This window comes from Diachasma alloeum, unplaced genomic scaffold (assembly GCF_001412515.2).
Source record: "Diachasma alloeum isolate Michigan unplaced genomic scaffold, Dall2.0 Dall_scaffold_00180, whole genome shotgun sequence".
Lineage (NCBI taxonomy): Eukaryota > Metazoa > Arthropoda > Insecta > Hymenoptera > Braconidae > Diachasma > Diachasma alloeum.
This window is the reverse complement of record NW_021680346.1, coordinates 2941530-2961992: the sequence shown is the minus strand read 5'-3', so window position 1 is coordinate 2961992 and position 20463 is coordinate 2941530. Positions and strand designations below refer to the sequence as shown.

Below are 20463 nucleotides of genomic sequence, written 5' to 3'. Positions count from 1 at the left end.
TTACAGCTTGTGCTGCTTCTAACTCCTGGAGATTGAAGAACATTGCCCGGTAAGTTGATTCGAGAAGCACTGGCAAGCCTGTCGCCCCAAGGGATCGAACATTCCTGTCCCGAATTCCTCGTAGAATCTTCCGTTCGATGTTACGAAGTTGAGTTGTCAACAAAGCTACCTCATTCTGGAACATGTACACCAAAATGTTAAGACTTAACATGGTGGCCTAGATTGGCCACCCTATGAGAGAAACCCCGCCGTGCGTCGTTTTTAAAAAATTTTACTTTGTCAATTGAAGTATCTAAAAAATTATAGTAGTGTTTAGAACAGCATATTTCACAAAATTCCTAGAGGAAACAAATGATTTCGGACAGATGAATTATTTTTTCCCATATTTTTTTAAATGAAATTTCCCATGACGCGACGTTGCCGGAAACTCGCTAAACGCGCCCGGGCAGTGTAGAGTGAATTCGGCAACGCTAAACCCTAAATAATATGTCGGGGAATCCCCGCGAAAGTGACCAAGTCGGAGGGTCGCATTTGGTGACTAGACTAGGATCACAGTTGCTCTACCCTTACAGTAAATTTAAAAAATATTGAAAACTGAAAAAAAATTGCAGAAAACTCGATTAGATTCGGAATTCTAATTTTTTTCTCAATTTAATTATCGTTTTGGTTTTTCAAAGAAGAAATGTTTAAAAGTCAAGATTTAACCCAGTGTTTTATGTGAAAATCAACATTTCCATTGTAATCAAAGATTAAAATCTGATTTTTTTTTCATTAGATGTGAAAAAATCAAGAATTTTTTTGACACCTCATGAAAAATAATCCACCGTTTGGCAAACAAGTTTTATTATTTATTTTTAAGATGGAAATGTTTGAAAAAATATCAACATTTTGTGAAATTTAATTGAGATAATACTGATTTGGTATGCATTTTTTCCATACAATTTAGTTGAATAATTAAAAAACTGAAAATATCCAAAGTAAGCCGGTTCAAATCAGATTAACATCAATTGAATGTATCGAAGCCGCTCCGATCGTATTTCTAAACTATTTATGCACTGAGAGAAAAACGAACAAGTTCTAAAACAAGTTTTGTTTGGGCCAACAAAATCGTTATTTCAAAATTACCAAAAAAATAATTGTTTGGTTCCAATTTGTAAGCATCAAACATGAATAATTACTGTGCTTTATACAACAATGAAATATTTGACTCACGAGGCGGATCATTCATACACCACGCTGCCTTTTCAGGATAAAAATATCTTTTTCAGAGAGAAGTTTATCAAGAAATATTTTCTCCCTACGTTACAAGATTGCTGTCCCATCATTATTATTATTTCATTTAAGAATTCCTTTTTGTCTGTGATTATTGAACAGCCGAAACGACAAACTATTCCTCGTTTCATATAAAACGAGCATTTACCGGGAGCAAATACGTATGGGAGGATCGAATATCGAAAAAGTAGTGCTAGAAATTACATTTCTTGCGTGCACAGAGAATAAAATTTTGAAAAGACTAAATCAATTTTTGCAATCAATTTTTGTAATAAATTTTCACTCTCGGCGCACGCTTTGCATGTTTGGCATAAAAAATCCTTTTTCATCATTTCTAACAAACGATTTATTTGGCACAAGTAAGACTTGTTTGAGAAGTCTGCTGTTTTTCTCTCAGTGCGGTATCATGAGATTCACTCTTCCCGGGAGGGGCTGCCTGTGAGGTCTCACCACGAACTTCATATCGATGTTTACTAAATAATATATGCGGAGGATAGAGTACCAGCTTGTGATACTTTATCCTCTCGTCAGTATTTCCAGCTGCGCTTGATCGGAGAAGATGACTTGATAGAATCAATTTTATTTTTTTGTATTTGAATGTCCATATGTGTTGAAACAGAAGATCCTGGAGTTAGTCATCTAGAATGTCTAGACTGCATGTCTCGATGTCGTAATTCGAGGCAATATTGCGTGTAATCAATCAACAATTCCCCGAAATGCAAGCAAAATCCGTGATCACTATCTCCCTTTGACATATTTAATGGCAAAATCCGAGCGAATCACTTTTCGCTATCAATAACCCATCAATTTCCCTGATATCTGCATTCCGAGTCAACGACCTGTTGCTACCTTATCTCGTGCCATATTTCATTCAATCGACCTGCCCCAACATCTACAAGAAACAAAAACAAGTGGGAACTTGCTTTCGTCGCAACATATTCAATTTGTTTTTGCTAATAGATTATCAATTTGCTTTCGATTGGAATTTCTGTGATGTTCTTTAAATTGAATTCAATGAGTCATTGAGGTCAACATTGCCTCAATGTTGGCAGCCAACATTACCCCAATGTTGAAATTTTTTAAATTGAAAATTGGTTTCAAAATAATTTTTTTCTGCGACGATGTATTTTAACTTGAATTCAATGGTTCATTGAATTCAACATTGGCCCAATGTTGGCAGCCAACATTGCCTCAACATTAAAATATTTTACCTTTCCCTGAATATTGGTTTCGACATAAATTTTTGCCTATAATTATGTATTCTAAATTGAATTCGACGATTCATTGAATTGAGCATTGGCTCAACGTTGGCAGCCAACTTTGCCCCAACGCTAAAACTTTTCATCTTTCCCTGAATATTGGTTTCTAAATACAATTTTGTCTATAACGATGTATTTTAAATTGAGTTCAATGATTTATTGAATTCAGCATTGGCCCAATGTTGGCAGACAACATTGCCCCAACGTTAAAATTTTTCATCTTACCCTGAATATTGGTTTCAAAATAAATTCTTTCTATGACTCTATATTTTAAATATAATTCAACAATTAATTGCATTCAACATTGGCTCAATGTTGGCAGCCAACATTGCCGCAACATTAAAATTTTTCATCTTTCCCTGAACATTGTGTTCAAAATGAATTCTTCCTATGACGATATATTTTAAATAGAATTCAACGATTCATTTAATTCAACATTGGCTGAACGTTGGCAGCCAACATTGCCTCAACGTTAAAATCTTTTACTTTCGCCCGAATTTTTATTGCAAAATAAATTCCTTCAACAACAGAGGCAATAAATCTCAGGATCGAACTCGGTCAAGGTGGCATTGCGAAGAATATTTTAATCCACAATTGGATTCTTTAAACAATTATTTTGTCAGTTACCGTCGAAAAACGATCGGTCACATACCCACATAAACTCGCATACATCCGGACATGATCCATAAATAGCATACTCAAGCTCCTGAGGCCGCAATCAATCATCCTGACACAAAAAACTGCACTGATAGACTGATTCATTCATTCCAAACGGGATTCGTTAACTATTAACGAATAGGAGAGTTGAATATGACCGAATGAATATTCGTTAATAGTTAACGAATGATTCACTTGAAAAGTGAAGATCGATTCAAACAAGACTCCTTAAATGTGCATTTGTTAACTATTAACGAATCAACATTTGTGGACGTCCGCATGAAAAGGGACCACTTTGGCACTATTGGAGTTATGTATATTGCCATAATCTTGATCTGATTCTGAACATTTAGAGCCCAGAATGAACTTGATAGCGTAAAGAGTGACGACGCTAACGAAGATCTAAATAGTAGATTACACACCTTGGCCAGTAAAGTAAGGAATGTCTCAGATCACATGTAATTGTCGACCGAGGCGAAGCCGAGGTCAACAAACATGTGATCTGAGACATTCCTTACTTTACTGGCCAAGGTGTGTATACTATTTTTCTGCTCGACGTAGCCGGAAAGTGGCAACTACTTTAGCGCAGCGGCCAGGAAGTTGACGCTTTCCGGCCGGAGGGCAGAAAAAATAATTTAACATGGGTTTAAATGGGAGTTGGCAAGAGAAAAACGTGAATATCTCGGAATCTAGAATCGACAGAGTGGTCCCTATTCATGCGGACGTCCACATTTGGTGGGACCGAGTAGACCCTCGTCTCCAAACAAACCCATTCGATAACAATAACTAATCCTTTCTATCAGTGTGGATACTTCCAATCAACCGAATACAATGCTTCCATTCGGAAACAAAATCCAACTCACCGATAGGATTTTAACCCTTTGACGACTGGCGAAGTGAGCTTCGATTTGGGTCTGAACCAGTTGCAGATGGTTCTGTCCGATCGAAGTTAAAATACTTCCGGGTGATCTAGATTTAAGTCTTGCGACCATCTGCTGGAGAACAACAGTCACAGACAGTGGATCGTTAGATTGTACTCGATACCGATTAGTATTTGTACCAGCAACAATCGTAACAACGTGATTGGTATTTAAAATACGCAGACCAAGTGCATTTGACGACTGACGCTGTGTGGTGTCCACGATGAATTCTGTCAACGAGAACAACAATTGTTTTCATCACTGAACACTGATTCCGCTATTTTTCATGCATAAATTCCATCAATAAATGAACCGATGAAAAAAAAAGAAGATTCTCCTGAATAATTCAAATCCCCAGGCGATAGAAAATAAATGATAATTTAATGATGATAATTCGATTTCGTGCTGTTCATTATAATCTTTTTCCCCTCGAAAATTAAAATCATCATAAAAGTCAACGGTACCATTGACCGACGGGTTATATTGAAATTAGCCGGGGCATTATGTACCGGGAAAGAGCTGGCTGAAATTTACGAGGGGATCCAGGCACTTAATCGTGACCGAGAAGGACGCGTTATTCTCGGGTGGACAGGCACGCAGCATCATTCTCAATGGCAATTGGATGGGCTTTTGGAGGACACGAAGGCCACCGTTGTCAGTCTCGTACGATGCTGTTATTCGGGCCTCTGATGACAGCAGTGGTAAGGCTTCGGTTATGTAGATTGTTGTTTGAATTAGTTGACGTTCACCTGATTGTGGAAGAGATCATTATTGGGGGAAGCAGTTGAGGCGGGCCACAATTGAATTAATTATCACGAAAAGGTGTTTCATTCATTATTTTGGCGGAAATGTACATGAATTTTACGCGAGGGAAAAGCGAAAAATAGTGATTGCTAGTGATGGAAGTAGCTTCATTAGGCGGAGCAATGCAAATGTTAGCTCACGTGCGCTCGTGAATTGGGGGAGACTTTGAAAAAAAATAATTTAATGTGGATTTTTCTAAAACTCGTTGAAGTAAATGAGATAATGTTTATCACAGAGTACAAATCTTTCTAAGAAAAAGCATTGGCAATATCTCGAATCAAAAATGTGATCTCGAACATTGTGGATATCTCGAACGAATGGAGAAAGTAAGGCGGTTTTCATGAGTACAATCGTCTTGCGTCGAATTTTCATGGAGCCCGCCCAACAAACAAAAGAGAATTGAATACCATTCCATGAAACATGAATAAATGAATCATATTGATTGTCCAAATCATTTAGGTCAGAGGAAAATAGAATAATTCTACTTTCTTAATATTGCGTTTACTAAGGTTTTCTTCCAACAAAGTTGATTAGAATTAATAACTAGAATTATGAGATTATCTTACATTTTTGACGTTAAGGATAGGAGAATCTGAATGCAATATAGTGAAAATGACGATCGATTTTTTCACTTTGAACAAATAATATTAATATCCAAATACAAAATTTCTGATATGAATAAAAAGAAGCTGTGACTCAATATTCCAAATGAAGTTTTAATTTTTAATTTGGTGATGAAAATACGAGATGACAATATTCTAAGCACGGAATTATATAGATGAGATGAACAACAGATTAATTTAATTACCGTGATTACAGATTAATTTAATTACTAACTAAAAATTGATAACAGTGTGGGCACGCACTTTTACCAGAGTATCAACAAACATTGAATTCCAGCAATTCACACTCTAAAGTATGTTCTAGAAGGAATTGAATTGTAATGATGATTAAAATCTTATTCCGTGAGCATAGGAATTAGAACATGAACAAATTATTTATTGTAATATGAAAATTTAACAGCTGATAAATTGGGACATATAATTCTCATTGATCGTATTGGTTTTTGCAATGAGAATCTTCACAAACAATTGAAAAAAGGAAGAATGGGATAATGAAAGGACATCAACACTAGGGTGGCGCTAGTGTGTCAAAAGAATCTAATGTTAGGAAGGAATAACTGATTAATTAAGTCCAGATAGTTCAGCCGCTTTAAGTATTCATGATCTATTGAAAAATAGTTTAATGAGTAAGTTTTCTCAGAAAAGTAAAAGTAAAGCGACTTGACCCGTACTCCTGCGGCAGTTATCGGTCCTGGAATGAACAACACCTCTTCACATAAAGTCAACTACTCACGCAAAGTTGGGAATATATGGTAGCCATCCGTAACCACCAACGGCCGCAAAACTTCGATATTAAGTTCAACATTTGTCAATGGAGTGTACGATGACACCTCAATACTGATCCGACACATTGAGTCCTGTTCTCCCTCGTTCTCCCCAGTCGCCGGAGATTTCTCAAGATCCTTCGAGATATCGACCGTCACCAGGAGTTCAGATTCCACCGTAGCGGAGGCTATCTCTTTGCCTAAAGCACAAAAATTGATGGAAATGGAAAAAAATCGAATTTTAATTTTTCCGCAGAGAAAAATTTTTGTTTTTCCGTAAAAATTTATTATTGGGTGAAACAATAATTGCATGGAAAATGCTACATACGGTCGTTTTATTTTTTATTTCATTTGATTCATTCTTCTTTTTCATTTTTATGTAATCATTGTATTGGTCGTTTTGAACAATGAAGTATTATTTCCAAATGGAAATTTTTAATCTCATTCAATGCATCAATTGCTTCCGAAGGGAAGCTTTGTAATCGTTCCAATTCAAGTTTCGGATTTTTTGTGTTACGTTGAATCGTTATGATCCAAAAAATCCGAAATTTTTATACAGTGTGTGGACGAATGTGTGTAACATACAGGTTTTCTTCAATAGTTCGCTAATGAATCGATGGAATGAAATAATTTCTTTTCCTCAAATGTAAGTATTGTTGAGCTCTATCCATCAACACTAATTAAAATTCAATTCATTCGATAATTTTGGGAATTTTTTATTTTTTCCAAAAATCGGTCGTCTCATGATAGCTAAACAATTTTTTCGAATTCATTGAATAATGGCTTAAAAAACTTTTTTGGATGCCCTTTTGACCGAGTTCGACGATGAAGACGATAGTAATAATGGTTGTTTTGATTTATATAAAAATTTGCAAAAATTTTGCATTTTTAAAAAATTGGAATTCCGGGGATACCTCGAGATATCACGCTTCAAATGCATTCAATTATAACTTAAAATGTTAGTTTCAAGGCCACACTGTCAAAGTTGAACGTTAATTACGACAGCTATATCTGTTGATTTTATTTTTATGATGATTTTTGCAAAATTCGAATTTCCCATCATAAATTCATAATGATTGACAACAACGGCCTAAACGTGGCTTATGTAGACGACAAACTTGTGGAATGCAGAGCCGATAAAAAGCCAATTTCAATAACTAGGAAGCCGTTGAACGAAAATATAAACACCGAAACGTGAATCGGAAATATAGCTCCTGAAGTAAATGCCACGTAGTAGGACGAGAACCCTAGTGGAAAATTCAAAATTATAGCGTTACATACCTGATCAAAAACTGATAAGGTAACCTGATCAGTAACTGATCAAGAACTGACTGAAATTTCCACTCGGGATATGATTCAAATTGAGAGTGAAATTCGTAAATGTCCTGGTAGCTCAGATGGTAAGAGCACCCGACGCGACATTGGGAGGTCCGGGGTTCAATTCCCGGCTAGGAAGTTACAAATTTTTTCTCTCAAAAAATTAAATTTAATTAATGCCTAATGATGGTAGGCGGCGAAACCCTAGTGGAAATTCAAAATTATAGCGTTACATACCTGATCAAAAACTGATAAGGTAACCTGATCAGTAACTGATCAAGAACTGACTAAAATTTCCACTCGGGAATGTCGGCTCGTGAAGTAACAAAGGGCTGAGGGGAGCGATAGGACCGCAAAAAAGACAATCGGTTGTATGAAAGAAAGGGATAATAAGAATAATGATAACGGTAACATTCAGCTAAGTTGAAAATCTGACGTAATTATTTAATAATAAATCTCATTCAATTTAATAGCACCAAATAAACAATGAACTATATTCCATAGAAGAAAATGACGTGCAAAATGACCATTCAGAAGCATATTCCTAATTTATTACCAAAAATAACGATACCGTACGAAGACAAGAGCAAATTCCCACTTGTTTACCATTAATCAAAATAAAAAACATGGCAATGTCTATTCACACGCTCCACGGTAACTTTGACCGTGGATATACGGAACGTTTTCCCGTGGATTCAAGGTAATTTCTACCGTGGATATGCGGGAGATCACGGACCCTTAACTTTTACTTCTCAAATTAAATCTAGACAATAAACTAGACATATCGAATCAATTGATAAGTGCTATATGCAGATAGTAGACTAGTAAATAATTTTCTCAAAATATTAATTCGTTGAATACGAATATCAGTCTAGATTAACGCAAATAAAAAATGAAATAAATAGTTGACGAATAGTTGACTAAGTGCAAATAAATGATGAAATAAATAGGTTTTTACATTTTATGTGAACGTTTTCTTAACAATATTCATATTTGTCTAATGGGGTCCGAGTGCAGGCGCGGGTGCCAAAATATAGTGCAAATGATTTTAAGGGTGATTTCCCAACCGGGGGAGACTCCTAGACTCCACTGGACAATGTTGTCACAATTCTGCTTCTCAACTCAATTGTCAGAGTTGAAAAGCAGAGTTCATAGCAAAGATATCAGACATGATGTGAATGTTTTTTTGAGCCCGAATGAAAGAGCGAGTCGCGAAATGGCGTGCAAATGATTCTAAGGATAATTTTTTAAGCGGGGGAGACTCCTAGACCCCAGTCGACAATGTTGTCACAACTCTGCTTTTCAATTCAATTGTCAGAGTTGAAAAGCAGAGTTCATAGCAGAGATGCCAGACAAGATGTGAGTGAGAATCTACCGTGAAGCGTGCGAATAGACACTGCCAAAAAACATATGTCCAACGTTTCCCATTAAATTTCCTATGTCAACAATTTAGCATTTTTAACAAGCCAACATTTCCCACGGAACTTCCAAAAACTCTAATAATCGCGACTCACTGGTATTGCAAGTGCTCTTCGCTATTTTCCTCAGCTCAACGAGCTCGTCCTCAGCGGCTTTGTAATCGAATCCCCGTCGATGAATAGGCGGAGCAACGAAGAGAGACGGCTCGGCGCCGAGGTAGCAGGCCTCAAGTCGCCCCTCGTCCGAGAGAATGACGACGACACCCTCCAACTGCTGAGACAAATGAAGCGAGACTATAATTACACCAATTCGACGAAACGAAAGTAAAGGAAATACCCAGAGAGACGATGATTTCATCGAGAATGCTGGCAAATCGTTTCCTAATTTCCCACGGCCGGTGATTTTTTCAGTGTTGATAATTTTTTATTCCCCGTATATCACCCGGACAATTCGGGGAAAGACCCAGGGGATCTATCAGCGAATTTTTTTCCCCGGGCCGTTCATTTATATTTTATTTTTTCATAAAGTTCACGACGAAAAATTCGAGCTGGCCATTAGCTTATCGCGAACGGGGTCGGCTGTCGGTTCGGCATTCGGTCTCTCACCGAGTGCCCCCATCAACGCGATTGCGTTTCGCTCTCGGTTTTACTATCGTTAAGGAATCTTCCACCCGGTTGACCGGGTCTTTATCTCTTCATTTATTTTTTTCGCCTCACAATTGGGTGATTCCCGATGGGGACCTCTGGGACTGAGTCTTTTATGACAGATACCGCGAGTCACTTCGGGAATTTATGCTGCTTCATAAGACGATCAAATTAAATAAATTATGGCTTGATGATAAAATTTACTCCGCTGGGTGTTTCGCTTCTACTTTAATGCACTCATTTGCAATTTTCACGCTCCGAGGCAGATGCTGTCAGTGAATTTAATTGACGGGGCTTTCGTACTGATACGACAGTTTCTTCCTGGGGACACGGGTTTCGGTGGGATTGATTGACGGACTCGTTTGTGTCTTCGTGGAGATTTTTATTAAAGGGGGAAATACGAGATGGGCGACTTTATAAGGTCTTGATTACTTTCAGGGGTCAGCCGAGTGATTGCTGGTGATATCACTTGGTCTATTTTTGGAGCTGAAAAATATTCCACTTCCGAAAATTTAACCGGGAGCGAAAATTAATTCGTCATTGAGCGATGGCATGACTTTGAGGTGAAGTCGATTTTACGTGATTGCATACAGAGAAAAACGTTGGAGAAAGATTATCGAACGAGTCAAGCGAACTCGATTTTCAGTACTTTTTCACCCTATATCGGGTAAAACTGCGAGACGAATGGTGATATTTTCTCCGTTGGCCCGGGAAAATTTAATGAACGTGAGGGTAAGTTGTGCCAAAACTGTAAAATTTACCCTACATTCTATCAAAAATTATCCCAGTGAACGTGAATGATTGCTCAATATCGCGGATAATTTTTCTGTAATGGAGAATGATTTTTTAGCGAATGCGTCCGGTAAAATTACACTTCCATTTCATTTAAAAAAACCCTTCCAGTGTTGAAAATTTTACTGTACAGAAAGATAATTTTTGCCTCCACAGATGTGTTTTTTTCCCAAACGAACCGTAAAATATCCTCCACAAACAGGTGTTTTTTCATTAAATTACATTTTGCTCCACGATTACCTTTCATACAGTAAAATTTGCCACGATTTTCTCGGTAATTTTTATCTAACTTTTCTCTCCGTGTAGTATTTTCTTACGGAAGGAACTGAATAAGACCTTTTTAACCCACAAAATTAAGTTAGTTCCATTTAAATTGGAACTCCAAGATAGACCTCTTGAATCATTTCCCCGAGTTATGCCTTTTCTTCTAGATGTAGAGTCGTTGGTGTTTGTATTCGGCTCCTGCGCCACCTTGCGGTGGCGTCTCTACACTGATAGAACGGATTAGTTATTGTTAACGAATGGATTTTGGTTGGAGGTTGGGTCTATTCGGTTTCACCAAATATTCATTCGTTAATAGTTAACGAATGTATATTTGCGGAGCCTTGTTTGACTTGACTTTCGCCATTCAAGTGAACCATTCGTTAACTATTAACGAAGATTCATTTGGTCATATTCAACTCTACCATTCGTTAATAGTTAACGAATCTCGTTTGGAATAAATGAATGATTCTATCAGTGTATACTCAGGTTGTCATAACCTCCCTGATTGACATCTCATACCCAATAAATTTTCTTGAAATACAAAACTAGTGATGAGTGAATTTTAATATTATTGTAATCATGACTGAAAAATTCTCCTGGCACTCCGAATAGTTGCAATTTCATCCCTTGAATCCACCTGTCCAATGGCCTCAAACCCATGACCTTCAGATGGGTGCAAGAAAAAAAAACCCTTCCGGTGTGGGAAATTTTACTGTACAGGAGGATAATTTCTTGCATCCATAGATGGTTTTTTAATAACTTTTAATTTTTGTGAAAGATATTAAAATTCCTTCCATCAAGTTGGTTAATTTCCCTCAAGTAAATCTGTTCCAAATATAGTTTTGTGACAGAGCTAATTTTTTCTCGCAGTGGAGTTAACTTCAAATGATTTCATTAATTCGAAATTAATTATTTCGATAATTTTGATTAGCCCCTTGAATTCATCGCAGGTTATTTCACGACGAGAGGAAGGACATGGTTTATTGAATGAGACAGAAGGGAATGGGGCATATTGAAACACTTGCCAGACCGTATTTTAATAATTTTTACCTGAAAATGGGCTCTCGCAATCGCGACAGGTGTGAAAGGCAATTGCGCGGACCACTTGAGTGTCGTGCCCTCGTAAACCAGCAGGGTGTCCGTGTCGGCGACGACGAGAACCATCAGCTTGCCGTCCGGTTCTGCGGTGCGGAAAAAAAAGAATTGGGAGTTTTCAAGTAGGTAAATGAAATTTGTGGGGATAACATGTGAGTTGAATGAAGAATTTCCGGGGATTATTTTTCCCAATCGGATTTCGACCAATCAGAGCGCAGTATTTGAAGCTACCCGACAGTTTTATTTCGGATATTTCGGCCTAGCTCTTGAATATTTCGCAGTAGCTCTTCATTTTTTCGGCTCATTTCAGATAGAATCTTATATTTGACAGTCTATGGAAATCGGATTATTCTATTAACATAATTTGTTCAAATCTTCCCCAATTCACCTCCTGATGTTGTCCACTGCATTCTGCTTGGCCAAAATCCGATTGGGAAAAATAATCCGCCAAATACCCCTCGAGATTCAAAATTAATCGGGTATTTCCCTCAAGCTCCCCTGCAAACAAACCATCGTGCCAAGTTTTACAGAAAAATCCTTCGCTCAAGCGCTCGGGATTTTTTAACCTGCACAACTTGACACCCTCATTTGTTTGCAACGAAGCTATCGGGAAATACCCGATAATTTTGAAGCTCTTGGGGTATTACTACTGAATAATTTTTGAGCCGATGGTGGATGAAGTGCTTAACTCCATAAAATGTCCCCTCGTGTCCCTAGGACTAAAAATTCACGCGATGTTCCATTCCTCGTTCTTCTACTTAATGCGACATCTTATGACTATTCATGAAGAGATAATGATCACTTCCGTGTATTTTTAGAAGTAATGAATCATCATTTTACCAATTACATAAGCATGAAAACATAGTGGTGTGTAATCGAGTCTCTTGGCGTATTTGACACCGGTGCAGTTATCGCGGAAGCAGTAGAGATTCCTCTCCCCGAGGACGACGATACCGACCTCGAAGCTGGTGAGTGTCACCGGTTCGATTCCCAATACAGCCTCGCCCAGATTATAAGTCCAATCTGGCTCCAGCGATCTCTCCTCTCCCTTCATCTTCCTCTCCTCCGCAGTCCTCCCGAATTCCGCCATATTCTGGTACCTTCGGTTAAAATAAAGACATTTAGATGAAAATTCGATGATACTTTATTGAAGAAATCGTAAATCAAACATGTAAATAGTCAAACATGTAAGAAAGTGAATAGAAGACGGAAATTTCTTCGTCCATCATTCGCTCTTTTCATAAAAGAAAAACCAAGTGGACAGTAGCATTTTTTAAATAAATAAATTAACAATTTGCTTCTGAATGGATTCTGTTTTTTTAGATTGTTATTTCACTATTCTCTTCTTCCATTTTTTCATGTCATAGTACTGTCATCAGTTGAAAGATCATCAAAATTTTGTGTATTATTTCATTCTGCCAAGTAATTCTACATTCAGACCCTCTCAAGACTCGAATTCGTTTTCAATCCGGGTTTAATCAAGGTTTAATCAGTGTATAACCGGGATTTAATCAGGGTTTATTCAGGATTTAGCCAGAGTTTAACCCAGGTTCTGTCAGAAGTTAGTCGGGACCATGAATCAATATGAATAAATATTCAACATAATAGACTGGTAGTTGAGTTTAATAAAGATCGAGATTTTGATATAAAAAACTCATGACGGTATTGTGTAACTTGATAAGCAATGGTGCTGTTCTCACCATTTTTCAAATCCATTAAGAAGCCATTGAAATATACTTTTCAAGCCCTGATTTAATCGCTATTACTGATGATTCTTTCAGTAATCATGAAAAAAACGATTTTCTATTTCAAATCGTATAAACAATGTGCTGTAACTTAACAACGAATTGTGCGACCCCTATCATATTCTGATAGAATCAAGAGGGTATTGTTATCAATTTTTTTAGTCATGATTAATTCCATTTTGGTAACAATTTTTTGAGTGATCGTTGAAAAATCAATTTTTGGAAAAATATCAATTTTTTTGAATCTGTATGAAAAATTTAATTTTAATTGGTGTCACTAAATAAAGCTTATTTAGGTCTATATTCGTGAAAAAATTCATGATATTCGATTGATCCTTTACAAGACAATATACAAAAAAAAATGAAGAAACAAGTTGATATTTCGATTTTTGCACAAGCTAGAGTGATTACAAATTTTTTTTTATCAAAAAACGAGAGTATCTCGAAAACTTTGCATGAACAGATGTACATGTTTTCATTGATTTAGATAGAAGACATCGGAACGAATATTTTGCAAACAAAAAATTGAAATCAGTCCACTAGTTTTGAAGATATTTGCGGAAAACGATTTAAAAACGAATGGCTTTTACTCAAAAACTATTTCATCGACCGGGCTGAAATTTTGCACAAAGCTAGTCCTCATTAAGACCTATAATTTGATGAAATTTCAGATTTTTTGAAATTACTCTAGCCTCTTAATTACTCAATTTTCTAAAAATTGACCACCGAGAATGTGGCGACAGATATGTGAAAATTGGACGATTAGAATGCTTCCTTTTGGAAGCGAAAACACCACATACATCCATAAATCATCTAAAAATCGCACATTCGGACGTTTTAGACTATATTTAGCTACCCTAACGTAAAAAATTGTAAACTTAAATTTAAGCGATTACAAAGCTTCCATTCGGAAGCAAAAACAAATACAAGAAGCCAATTTTCGAAGACACACTAAAATTTAAAAAAAACAATTTCAATGACCCGAAATTCATGTCCTAATTCCGTAAATGTCCCAATAAAATTGCTCTGAAATTCCAAAAAATCCAAACAGCCCCCCATATCGCAATATAACGCTACTCCCCCCCCCCCCACGAATTTCTAAAAATGATCTTTCATTTTTCTCCCAGCGTCGTCCTCTCAGCCAGATCGTATATGGTTATACATACCTCGTACCATACATTATTCATCGGGAATACTACTCTCGACTATTTGAAACGGCTGTAAGTGCGCTCGGCATAAATTATTTATGCTTACGCGCGTACTCCGGCCTCTCCCTCCCCTCAGCCCCTCAACTATCTCTCTTTTCAGTATCTCAGACAAACTGTGTACCCATATGATGCAGTGAAAACAGAGGTTTGAAAACAAAACTCTGTATCACAATCATTCGAGTCAAACAAATCATCATATAATACGCGAGATAAACTCCAAAAAGAAAAATGTGAAAAAGAACACTGAGGAATAACAAGTCCGAGTGTTTGGGTGTCGCGTGCCCATTAAATACCAGTGCGAGGAGAGAAAAAAATTCTTTGCCGATGCCGCGTGAGAGGAAAAACAATTCCATGTAATCACTGAGTGAGACACAAAAAACCACCAGTTCTCTGGGTTATGGTGGGTTAAATCGTGGATGCCGACCCAATTAGAAACAAGATACAGATTGTGCTATGCTATTTTGCATTCGGAGTCAATATAGTTGTCCCTGTAGGCGTTGCTATTAGCAGATATTTTTTGTTGAACCCGATAATTTCATGTTAGTGACAGAAAAGTCGCGTTTCATGTCAATCATCTTCGCGGAAAAATGCCGGGACATGCGCGTTTTTTTCTTCATACTTCAGTAGTTTACAGGTGGATTTACTGTTACAAATTACTATGGCTATTTTTTGCGGACTTGCGGCTGCTGATGGCGTCCATAAAGGGATGAGTGCCAATAAAAAAGGTGAGTGATATGTGATGTTTAGCTGGGAGAAGAAATTTGTCGAGATTTTTCGCTTCTTAAGGTGGTCTTAGAGCTTTGGTAAACATCGGACGTTCATGGGTCAATTCGATTTGACACACATAGTTGACCGTTATAATTTGATGAGATTAATGAATGTTATGGGTCAACTCAATTTGACCTTAATGATTTGCCTTTCCGTGATGAACATTACGGGAAAACTAAATTTGGGCCAAGTGATTTGACCCAGTGCGATAAATACTATGGGTCAACAAGTTTTAACCCCTAAGATTTGATGTATTTAGCTGGGGAGAAGAAATTTCTCAAGATTTTTCGCTTTATAAGAGTGTTCTAGAACCTTGTTAAACATCGGAATTTTGTGGGTCAATTCGATTTGACCCACACAGTTGACCTTCATGATTTGATGAGTTTAATGAATATTATGGGTCAACTCAACTTGACCCCAATGATTTGTCCTTCCGTGATGAACATTGTAACAAAAATAAATTTGGACGAAATAATTTTCTTCTCCTGAGCTAAACACATCAAATATTAGGGGCTAAATCTTGTTGGCCTATAGGATTCGTCGCACTGGGTCAAATTACTTGGTCCAAATTTATTTTCCCCATAATATTCATCCTTGAAGGATAAATCATCAGGGTCAAATGGATTTGACATAACATTTATTAAACTCATCAAATCATGAATGTCAACTATGTGGGTCAAATCGAATTGACCCATAAAGCTCCGATGTTTTGATTTGACCCGCATAGTAGACTTTCATGATTTGATGAATTTAATAAATGTTCTGGGTCAAATCGATTTGACCCTAATGATTTCTCCTTCCGTGATGAGCATTATAGGCAAAATAAATTTGTATCAAATCATTTGACCCAGTGAGATAAATACTATGGGTCAAAAAGCTTTATCCTCTAATATTTTTCGTGGTGGGTTAAATCAAATAAGTCAAAACATATGAGTCAACTCAGTTGTACCCACCGCAATCATTATTGTGGGTTTAATCGAATTGGCCGATCATGATGAACATCACTGGTCAAATTGATTTGATTAATACGATGAAACCCTTCACAATTTGATCCATCGTGATGAATATTCCGAATCGAGTTGATTCCATCCGTCACTATTTTGACCCTTGGTAACAAACATTATGGGTCCAATGAATTTGAAGCGAATACTTTGACCCAGTCGGATAAAAATCCTGGGTCAACACTACTAGACACATCGCGATTAATACTGAGGGTCAATTTAATTTGACCCACACCATTTGACCCATCGCGATAAACATGACGAATAATTTAAAAAAAATCATTCGCGATTAATATTGGGGATTAACTTAATTTAAGCCGCACCATTTCACCCATCACAATAAACATGACGAAAGATTTTTTTTTCGAAAAAAAAATCATTCGCGATTAATATTGGGGGTCAGTTTAATTTGACCCACACCGTTTGACCCATCGCAATAAACGCGACGAATGATTTGTTTTCGAGTCGAAAATTCTAAACCTGCCTGTAGCACTCGAGACACCATCCTGGAGTTGTGGTAATAAAAACATCATTTTTGGGCGCATAAGCGATGGGTTCCGGCAGCAGTCGATTTTTCAACGTCTGTACAAACGTATGACTCTCTTGTTCATAAAACAACAATGTACCATCGATACACTGTACGCAGAAAAAATCACGACCACGTGCAGCGCCGAATGGTCCAGATACGAGTGACGCAGGAAAACGCGGCAATTCGTGCTCGTAAACAGCTTCCAGAACGCACCGATCACCTGGAACAAAAAGTGAAAAAAAAGTGAAATTATTTCAACGGGATTGAATTACTCCACTTCCATATGCGTTCGCTTTAGCGTCCTCGAGGTTATAATGTATCGGATTCGCAAAACCCTGAGACCGGCCAATTAACGTAATGAGCGCTGCGTTCAATCGCCGGTATAATGTATATACAACCCCGGCTAAGATGCATTCCATTCTTCCTTCTTCTTCTTCTACGTTTCTACGAGACTCGCACATGAGCAAGAAAACATACCAGGGGGGGATATATATTCTGTGCACTGGTTGAGGATAATTAAGGATGGTCACAATTTCAGTTTGGAGATTCGATAAACGAGATATTTTTGTTTTTATTTCAGTGATTGAAGAAATACGGATTTCAGTAAGTTTTAACGATAGATGGTATTTTGGGAGATCAAGTTAATCCATATCATTTGACCCACCGGGATGCTCTTCATTGTTTGACCCGTAATATTTATCACAACGCGTCAAATTGTGAAGGTCAGCCGGGTGGGTCAAATGAGAATCAATACGTAGATTCAATTCGCTCTGAATCACAATTATCTCCAATCACAATAGTTTATTGCGATTGTGAAGGTCAAATGCATGGGTCAAATGAAATGAGACCTATTGAGATGAATTTCATGGGCCAATGATTTTGTTTTTGATTACATCAATAATTTCAGAATTTTGGGTGTTATCGTGTGTGTCAAAAAATGAGGGTCAAATGAGAATCAATACATAGATTAAATTTGCTCTAAATCATAATTATCTCTAATCGCGATATTTCATTGAATCCGCCGATAATCACTCGTCAAAATTATGCTCCACCAAATATAATCCTTGAGATGTAGTAAAAAAATTTCATAAACCATCCTAACTCCATTATACACCGATAAACCTGCGATAAAGTTTTTGAAATCTGTTTTAAGATTGAAGAAAAACAGTTTTGAATGAGTTTTAGCGCCATATGTTACTTTTGGAGGTCAGTTTGACCCATATCATTTCACCTATCCGGTTGGCCTTCGCAATTTGACCCATACCCGTGCCCGGGATCGCAATTGGTCAAAATCCCTTGTTTAGGTAAGGAGGTGACCTTTGTGCCCCTGCGGACCCTTGGGGTCTTTAAGGTCATAAGGGCCATAAGTCTCAGGGTACAGCCAGATTACAAGGGTCAAGAGGGTCAAAATCCCTTATTTGATTATAAGTTTTTGTTTTTCAAAAACATAAAAACATTATGGGTCACAATTGATCGTTTGACCCATTCATTTGACCTTCACAATTTGACCAATTGTGTTAAATATTATAGGTCAAATTGTGAAAGTCAAATGAATGGGTCAAACGACACAGAACGAATTGCGATGAATATCATGGGTCAAATCGACGACCAAAAAACATAATTTTGTAACTGCAATTGACTTCACCAATAATTTCACAAATTTCATATTATCGTATGTGGCAAAAAATGAGGGTCAAATGAGGCTTGAGCCTCTACATTCACTTCATTCGGAACCATAATTATCTCCACTCACTCGTAAAAATAATTCTCCACCGAGTATAATCCCTCAGGTGTAATAAAAAATTCCAATAAACCATCCCAACTCCATGATTTACCAATAAACCTTCCGAAATTCACGCACAAAAAACCTAAAATATCCACTATAAATTAGAATGCTTCGAACAACTCTCGTAAACTGTCAATAAAATTTATTCCCCACCTCGTCCACATCATGGCCAATAAATCACCACAGATTCGATGGCCAATCGAGCGCAGGGGTCATCACACTAAAACCCTATTTGATTCCCCTAATTAAAAGAGCCATCAAAACAAATTCCACAGCTGGCTTAATACGAATCGATGGCAACTAGAATCTCTCAATATGGGTCAGAGACTTATTTTCCTTTCCCTCTGTTTAAGTCGTTCTACCACAATCATCCACATGATCGAATGATGTGAGGAGAGGAGGAAGATGTAACAAGATGAAGTTTTTTTTACATCGAAATTAATACAACTGGCCAATGAGTCGCGTGGAGTTGGGTCTGAGAGAACACGCGGTATTTTAAAATTTTTTCAATTCACGGATTGAATCTGACTTCGAAATAAAGGATGGCAGGACTATTTCCCACTATGCAAATTCAATACAACACATCGATTCAATACAGTTTATTCAATACTTGGCAGATTCTCCCAAATATCCATGTATGAAAAAATTCAATAGAAAACCTAGCGAATTTGATAGAAAATTCTATTGGAATTCTATAGGAATTCTATCGGGTTTCGGTAGGATTTCTGTTGGAATTTTATTGAAAAATTTTATTTATTTTTTACGCTGATTCTATTAGATATTCGATAAGAAAAAGTCAATAGATTTCGAATGTCTGTTGGATTTTTTCTCTTGAGCTTTTTCTCAAGAGTAGGGCAAAAATCCATATTGCCCTACTCTCCCGTCCCCAGTTTCTATCAGGAGTACCAATTCAAAGTTTTAGGTGAATGCCTGAAAAAAGGTTCCACGACTTTTCTTCCCCGACATTTCTTCCAATTGCTATTTCTTTCTTGTCCCTTTCTTCCCCGACAGATTTTCCAAAAACAAATTGTCTCCTTTTTCCCATCGATACATGGGCAAATGATAATCCCTACGAACAGTAAAGTGCTGAATGAAAAAAAATTAATACAAGTCATAATCATGTTTATAAAAATTAAATACAGAATATTACATGCAATTCAATTAGTCAAAATAGACAAATAAACAATTTCAATTACGAATTTCATTAATTTCTTTCAATTCTTAATCGATGAAACAAGACGCAGAAGATTATCCCCTCATTAAAAAAATCAATACACACTCGAAAATCAATCAACGACCGGGTTATCGTAATTCGGTCGAGACTTACAAAAAAAAGATAATCCCCACTTATCATTACAATCAACAACTGTTTTGATCAAATGTACGTCAAAACATACAAATTGAATCAGAAAATTAGAAAGGGAAAAAGTTGGGGAAAAATTGGCGTGGGAAAAGTAGCATAGGAGAAACTGACGAGAGGAAAATTAGGGGAGGAAGAAATGTCGGGGAAGAAAAATCGGGACAAAAAAGTCGAGGAAAATGAGACCCCCAGAAAATATGTTTTTTCGAATGAAATATATTTTTCATCACGCTGTG

The 20463-nt window shown here is 37.0% G+C and overlaps 1 protein-coding gene across 1 annotated transcript in view; it reads right to left on the bottom strand.

Moving 5' to 3' along the window:
* The window catches only part of LOC107044163 (protein PTHB1), a 30325-nt gene that overhangs the window by 3876 nt on the left and 5986 nt on the right, over window positions 1-20463 (bottom strand). The window contains exons 3-10 of the mRNA XM_015265954.1: window positions 17037-17301; window positions 12671-12930; window positions 11786-11916; window positions 9131-9308; window positions 6269-6499; window positions 4618-4857; window positions 4052-4338; window positions 5-175 (exon numbers count right to left, since the gene is read on the bottom strand). Coding sequence (XP_015121440.1) covers window positions 5-175; window positions 4052-4338; window positions 4618-4857; window positions 6269-6499; window positions 9131-9308; window positions 11786-11916; window positions 12671-12930; window positions 17037-17301 — 1763 coding nt within the window. The remainder of the gene's footprint in view (window positions 1-4; window positions 176-4051; window positions 4339-4617; window positions 4858-6268; window positions 6500-9130; window positions 9309-11785; window positions 11917-12670; window positions 12931-17036; window positions 17302-20463) is intronic.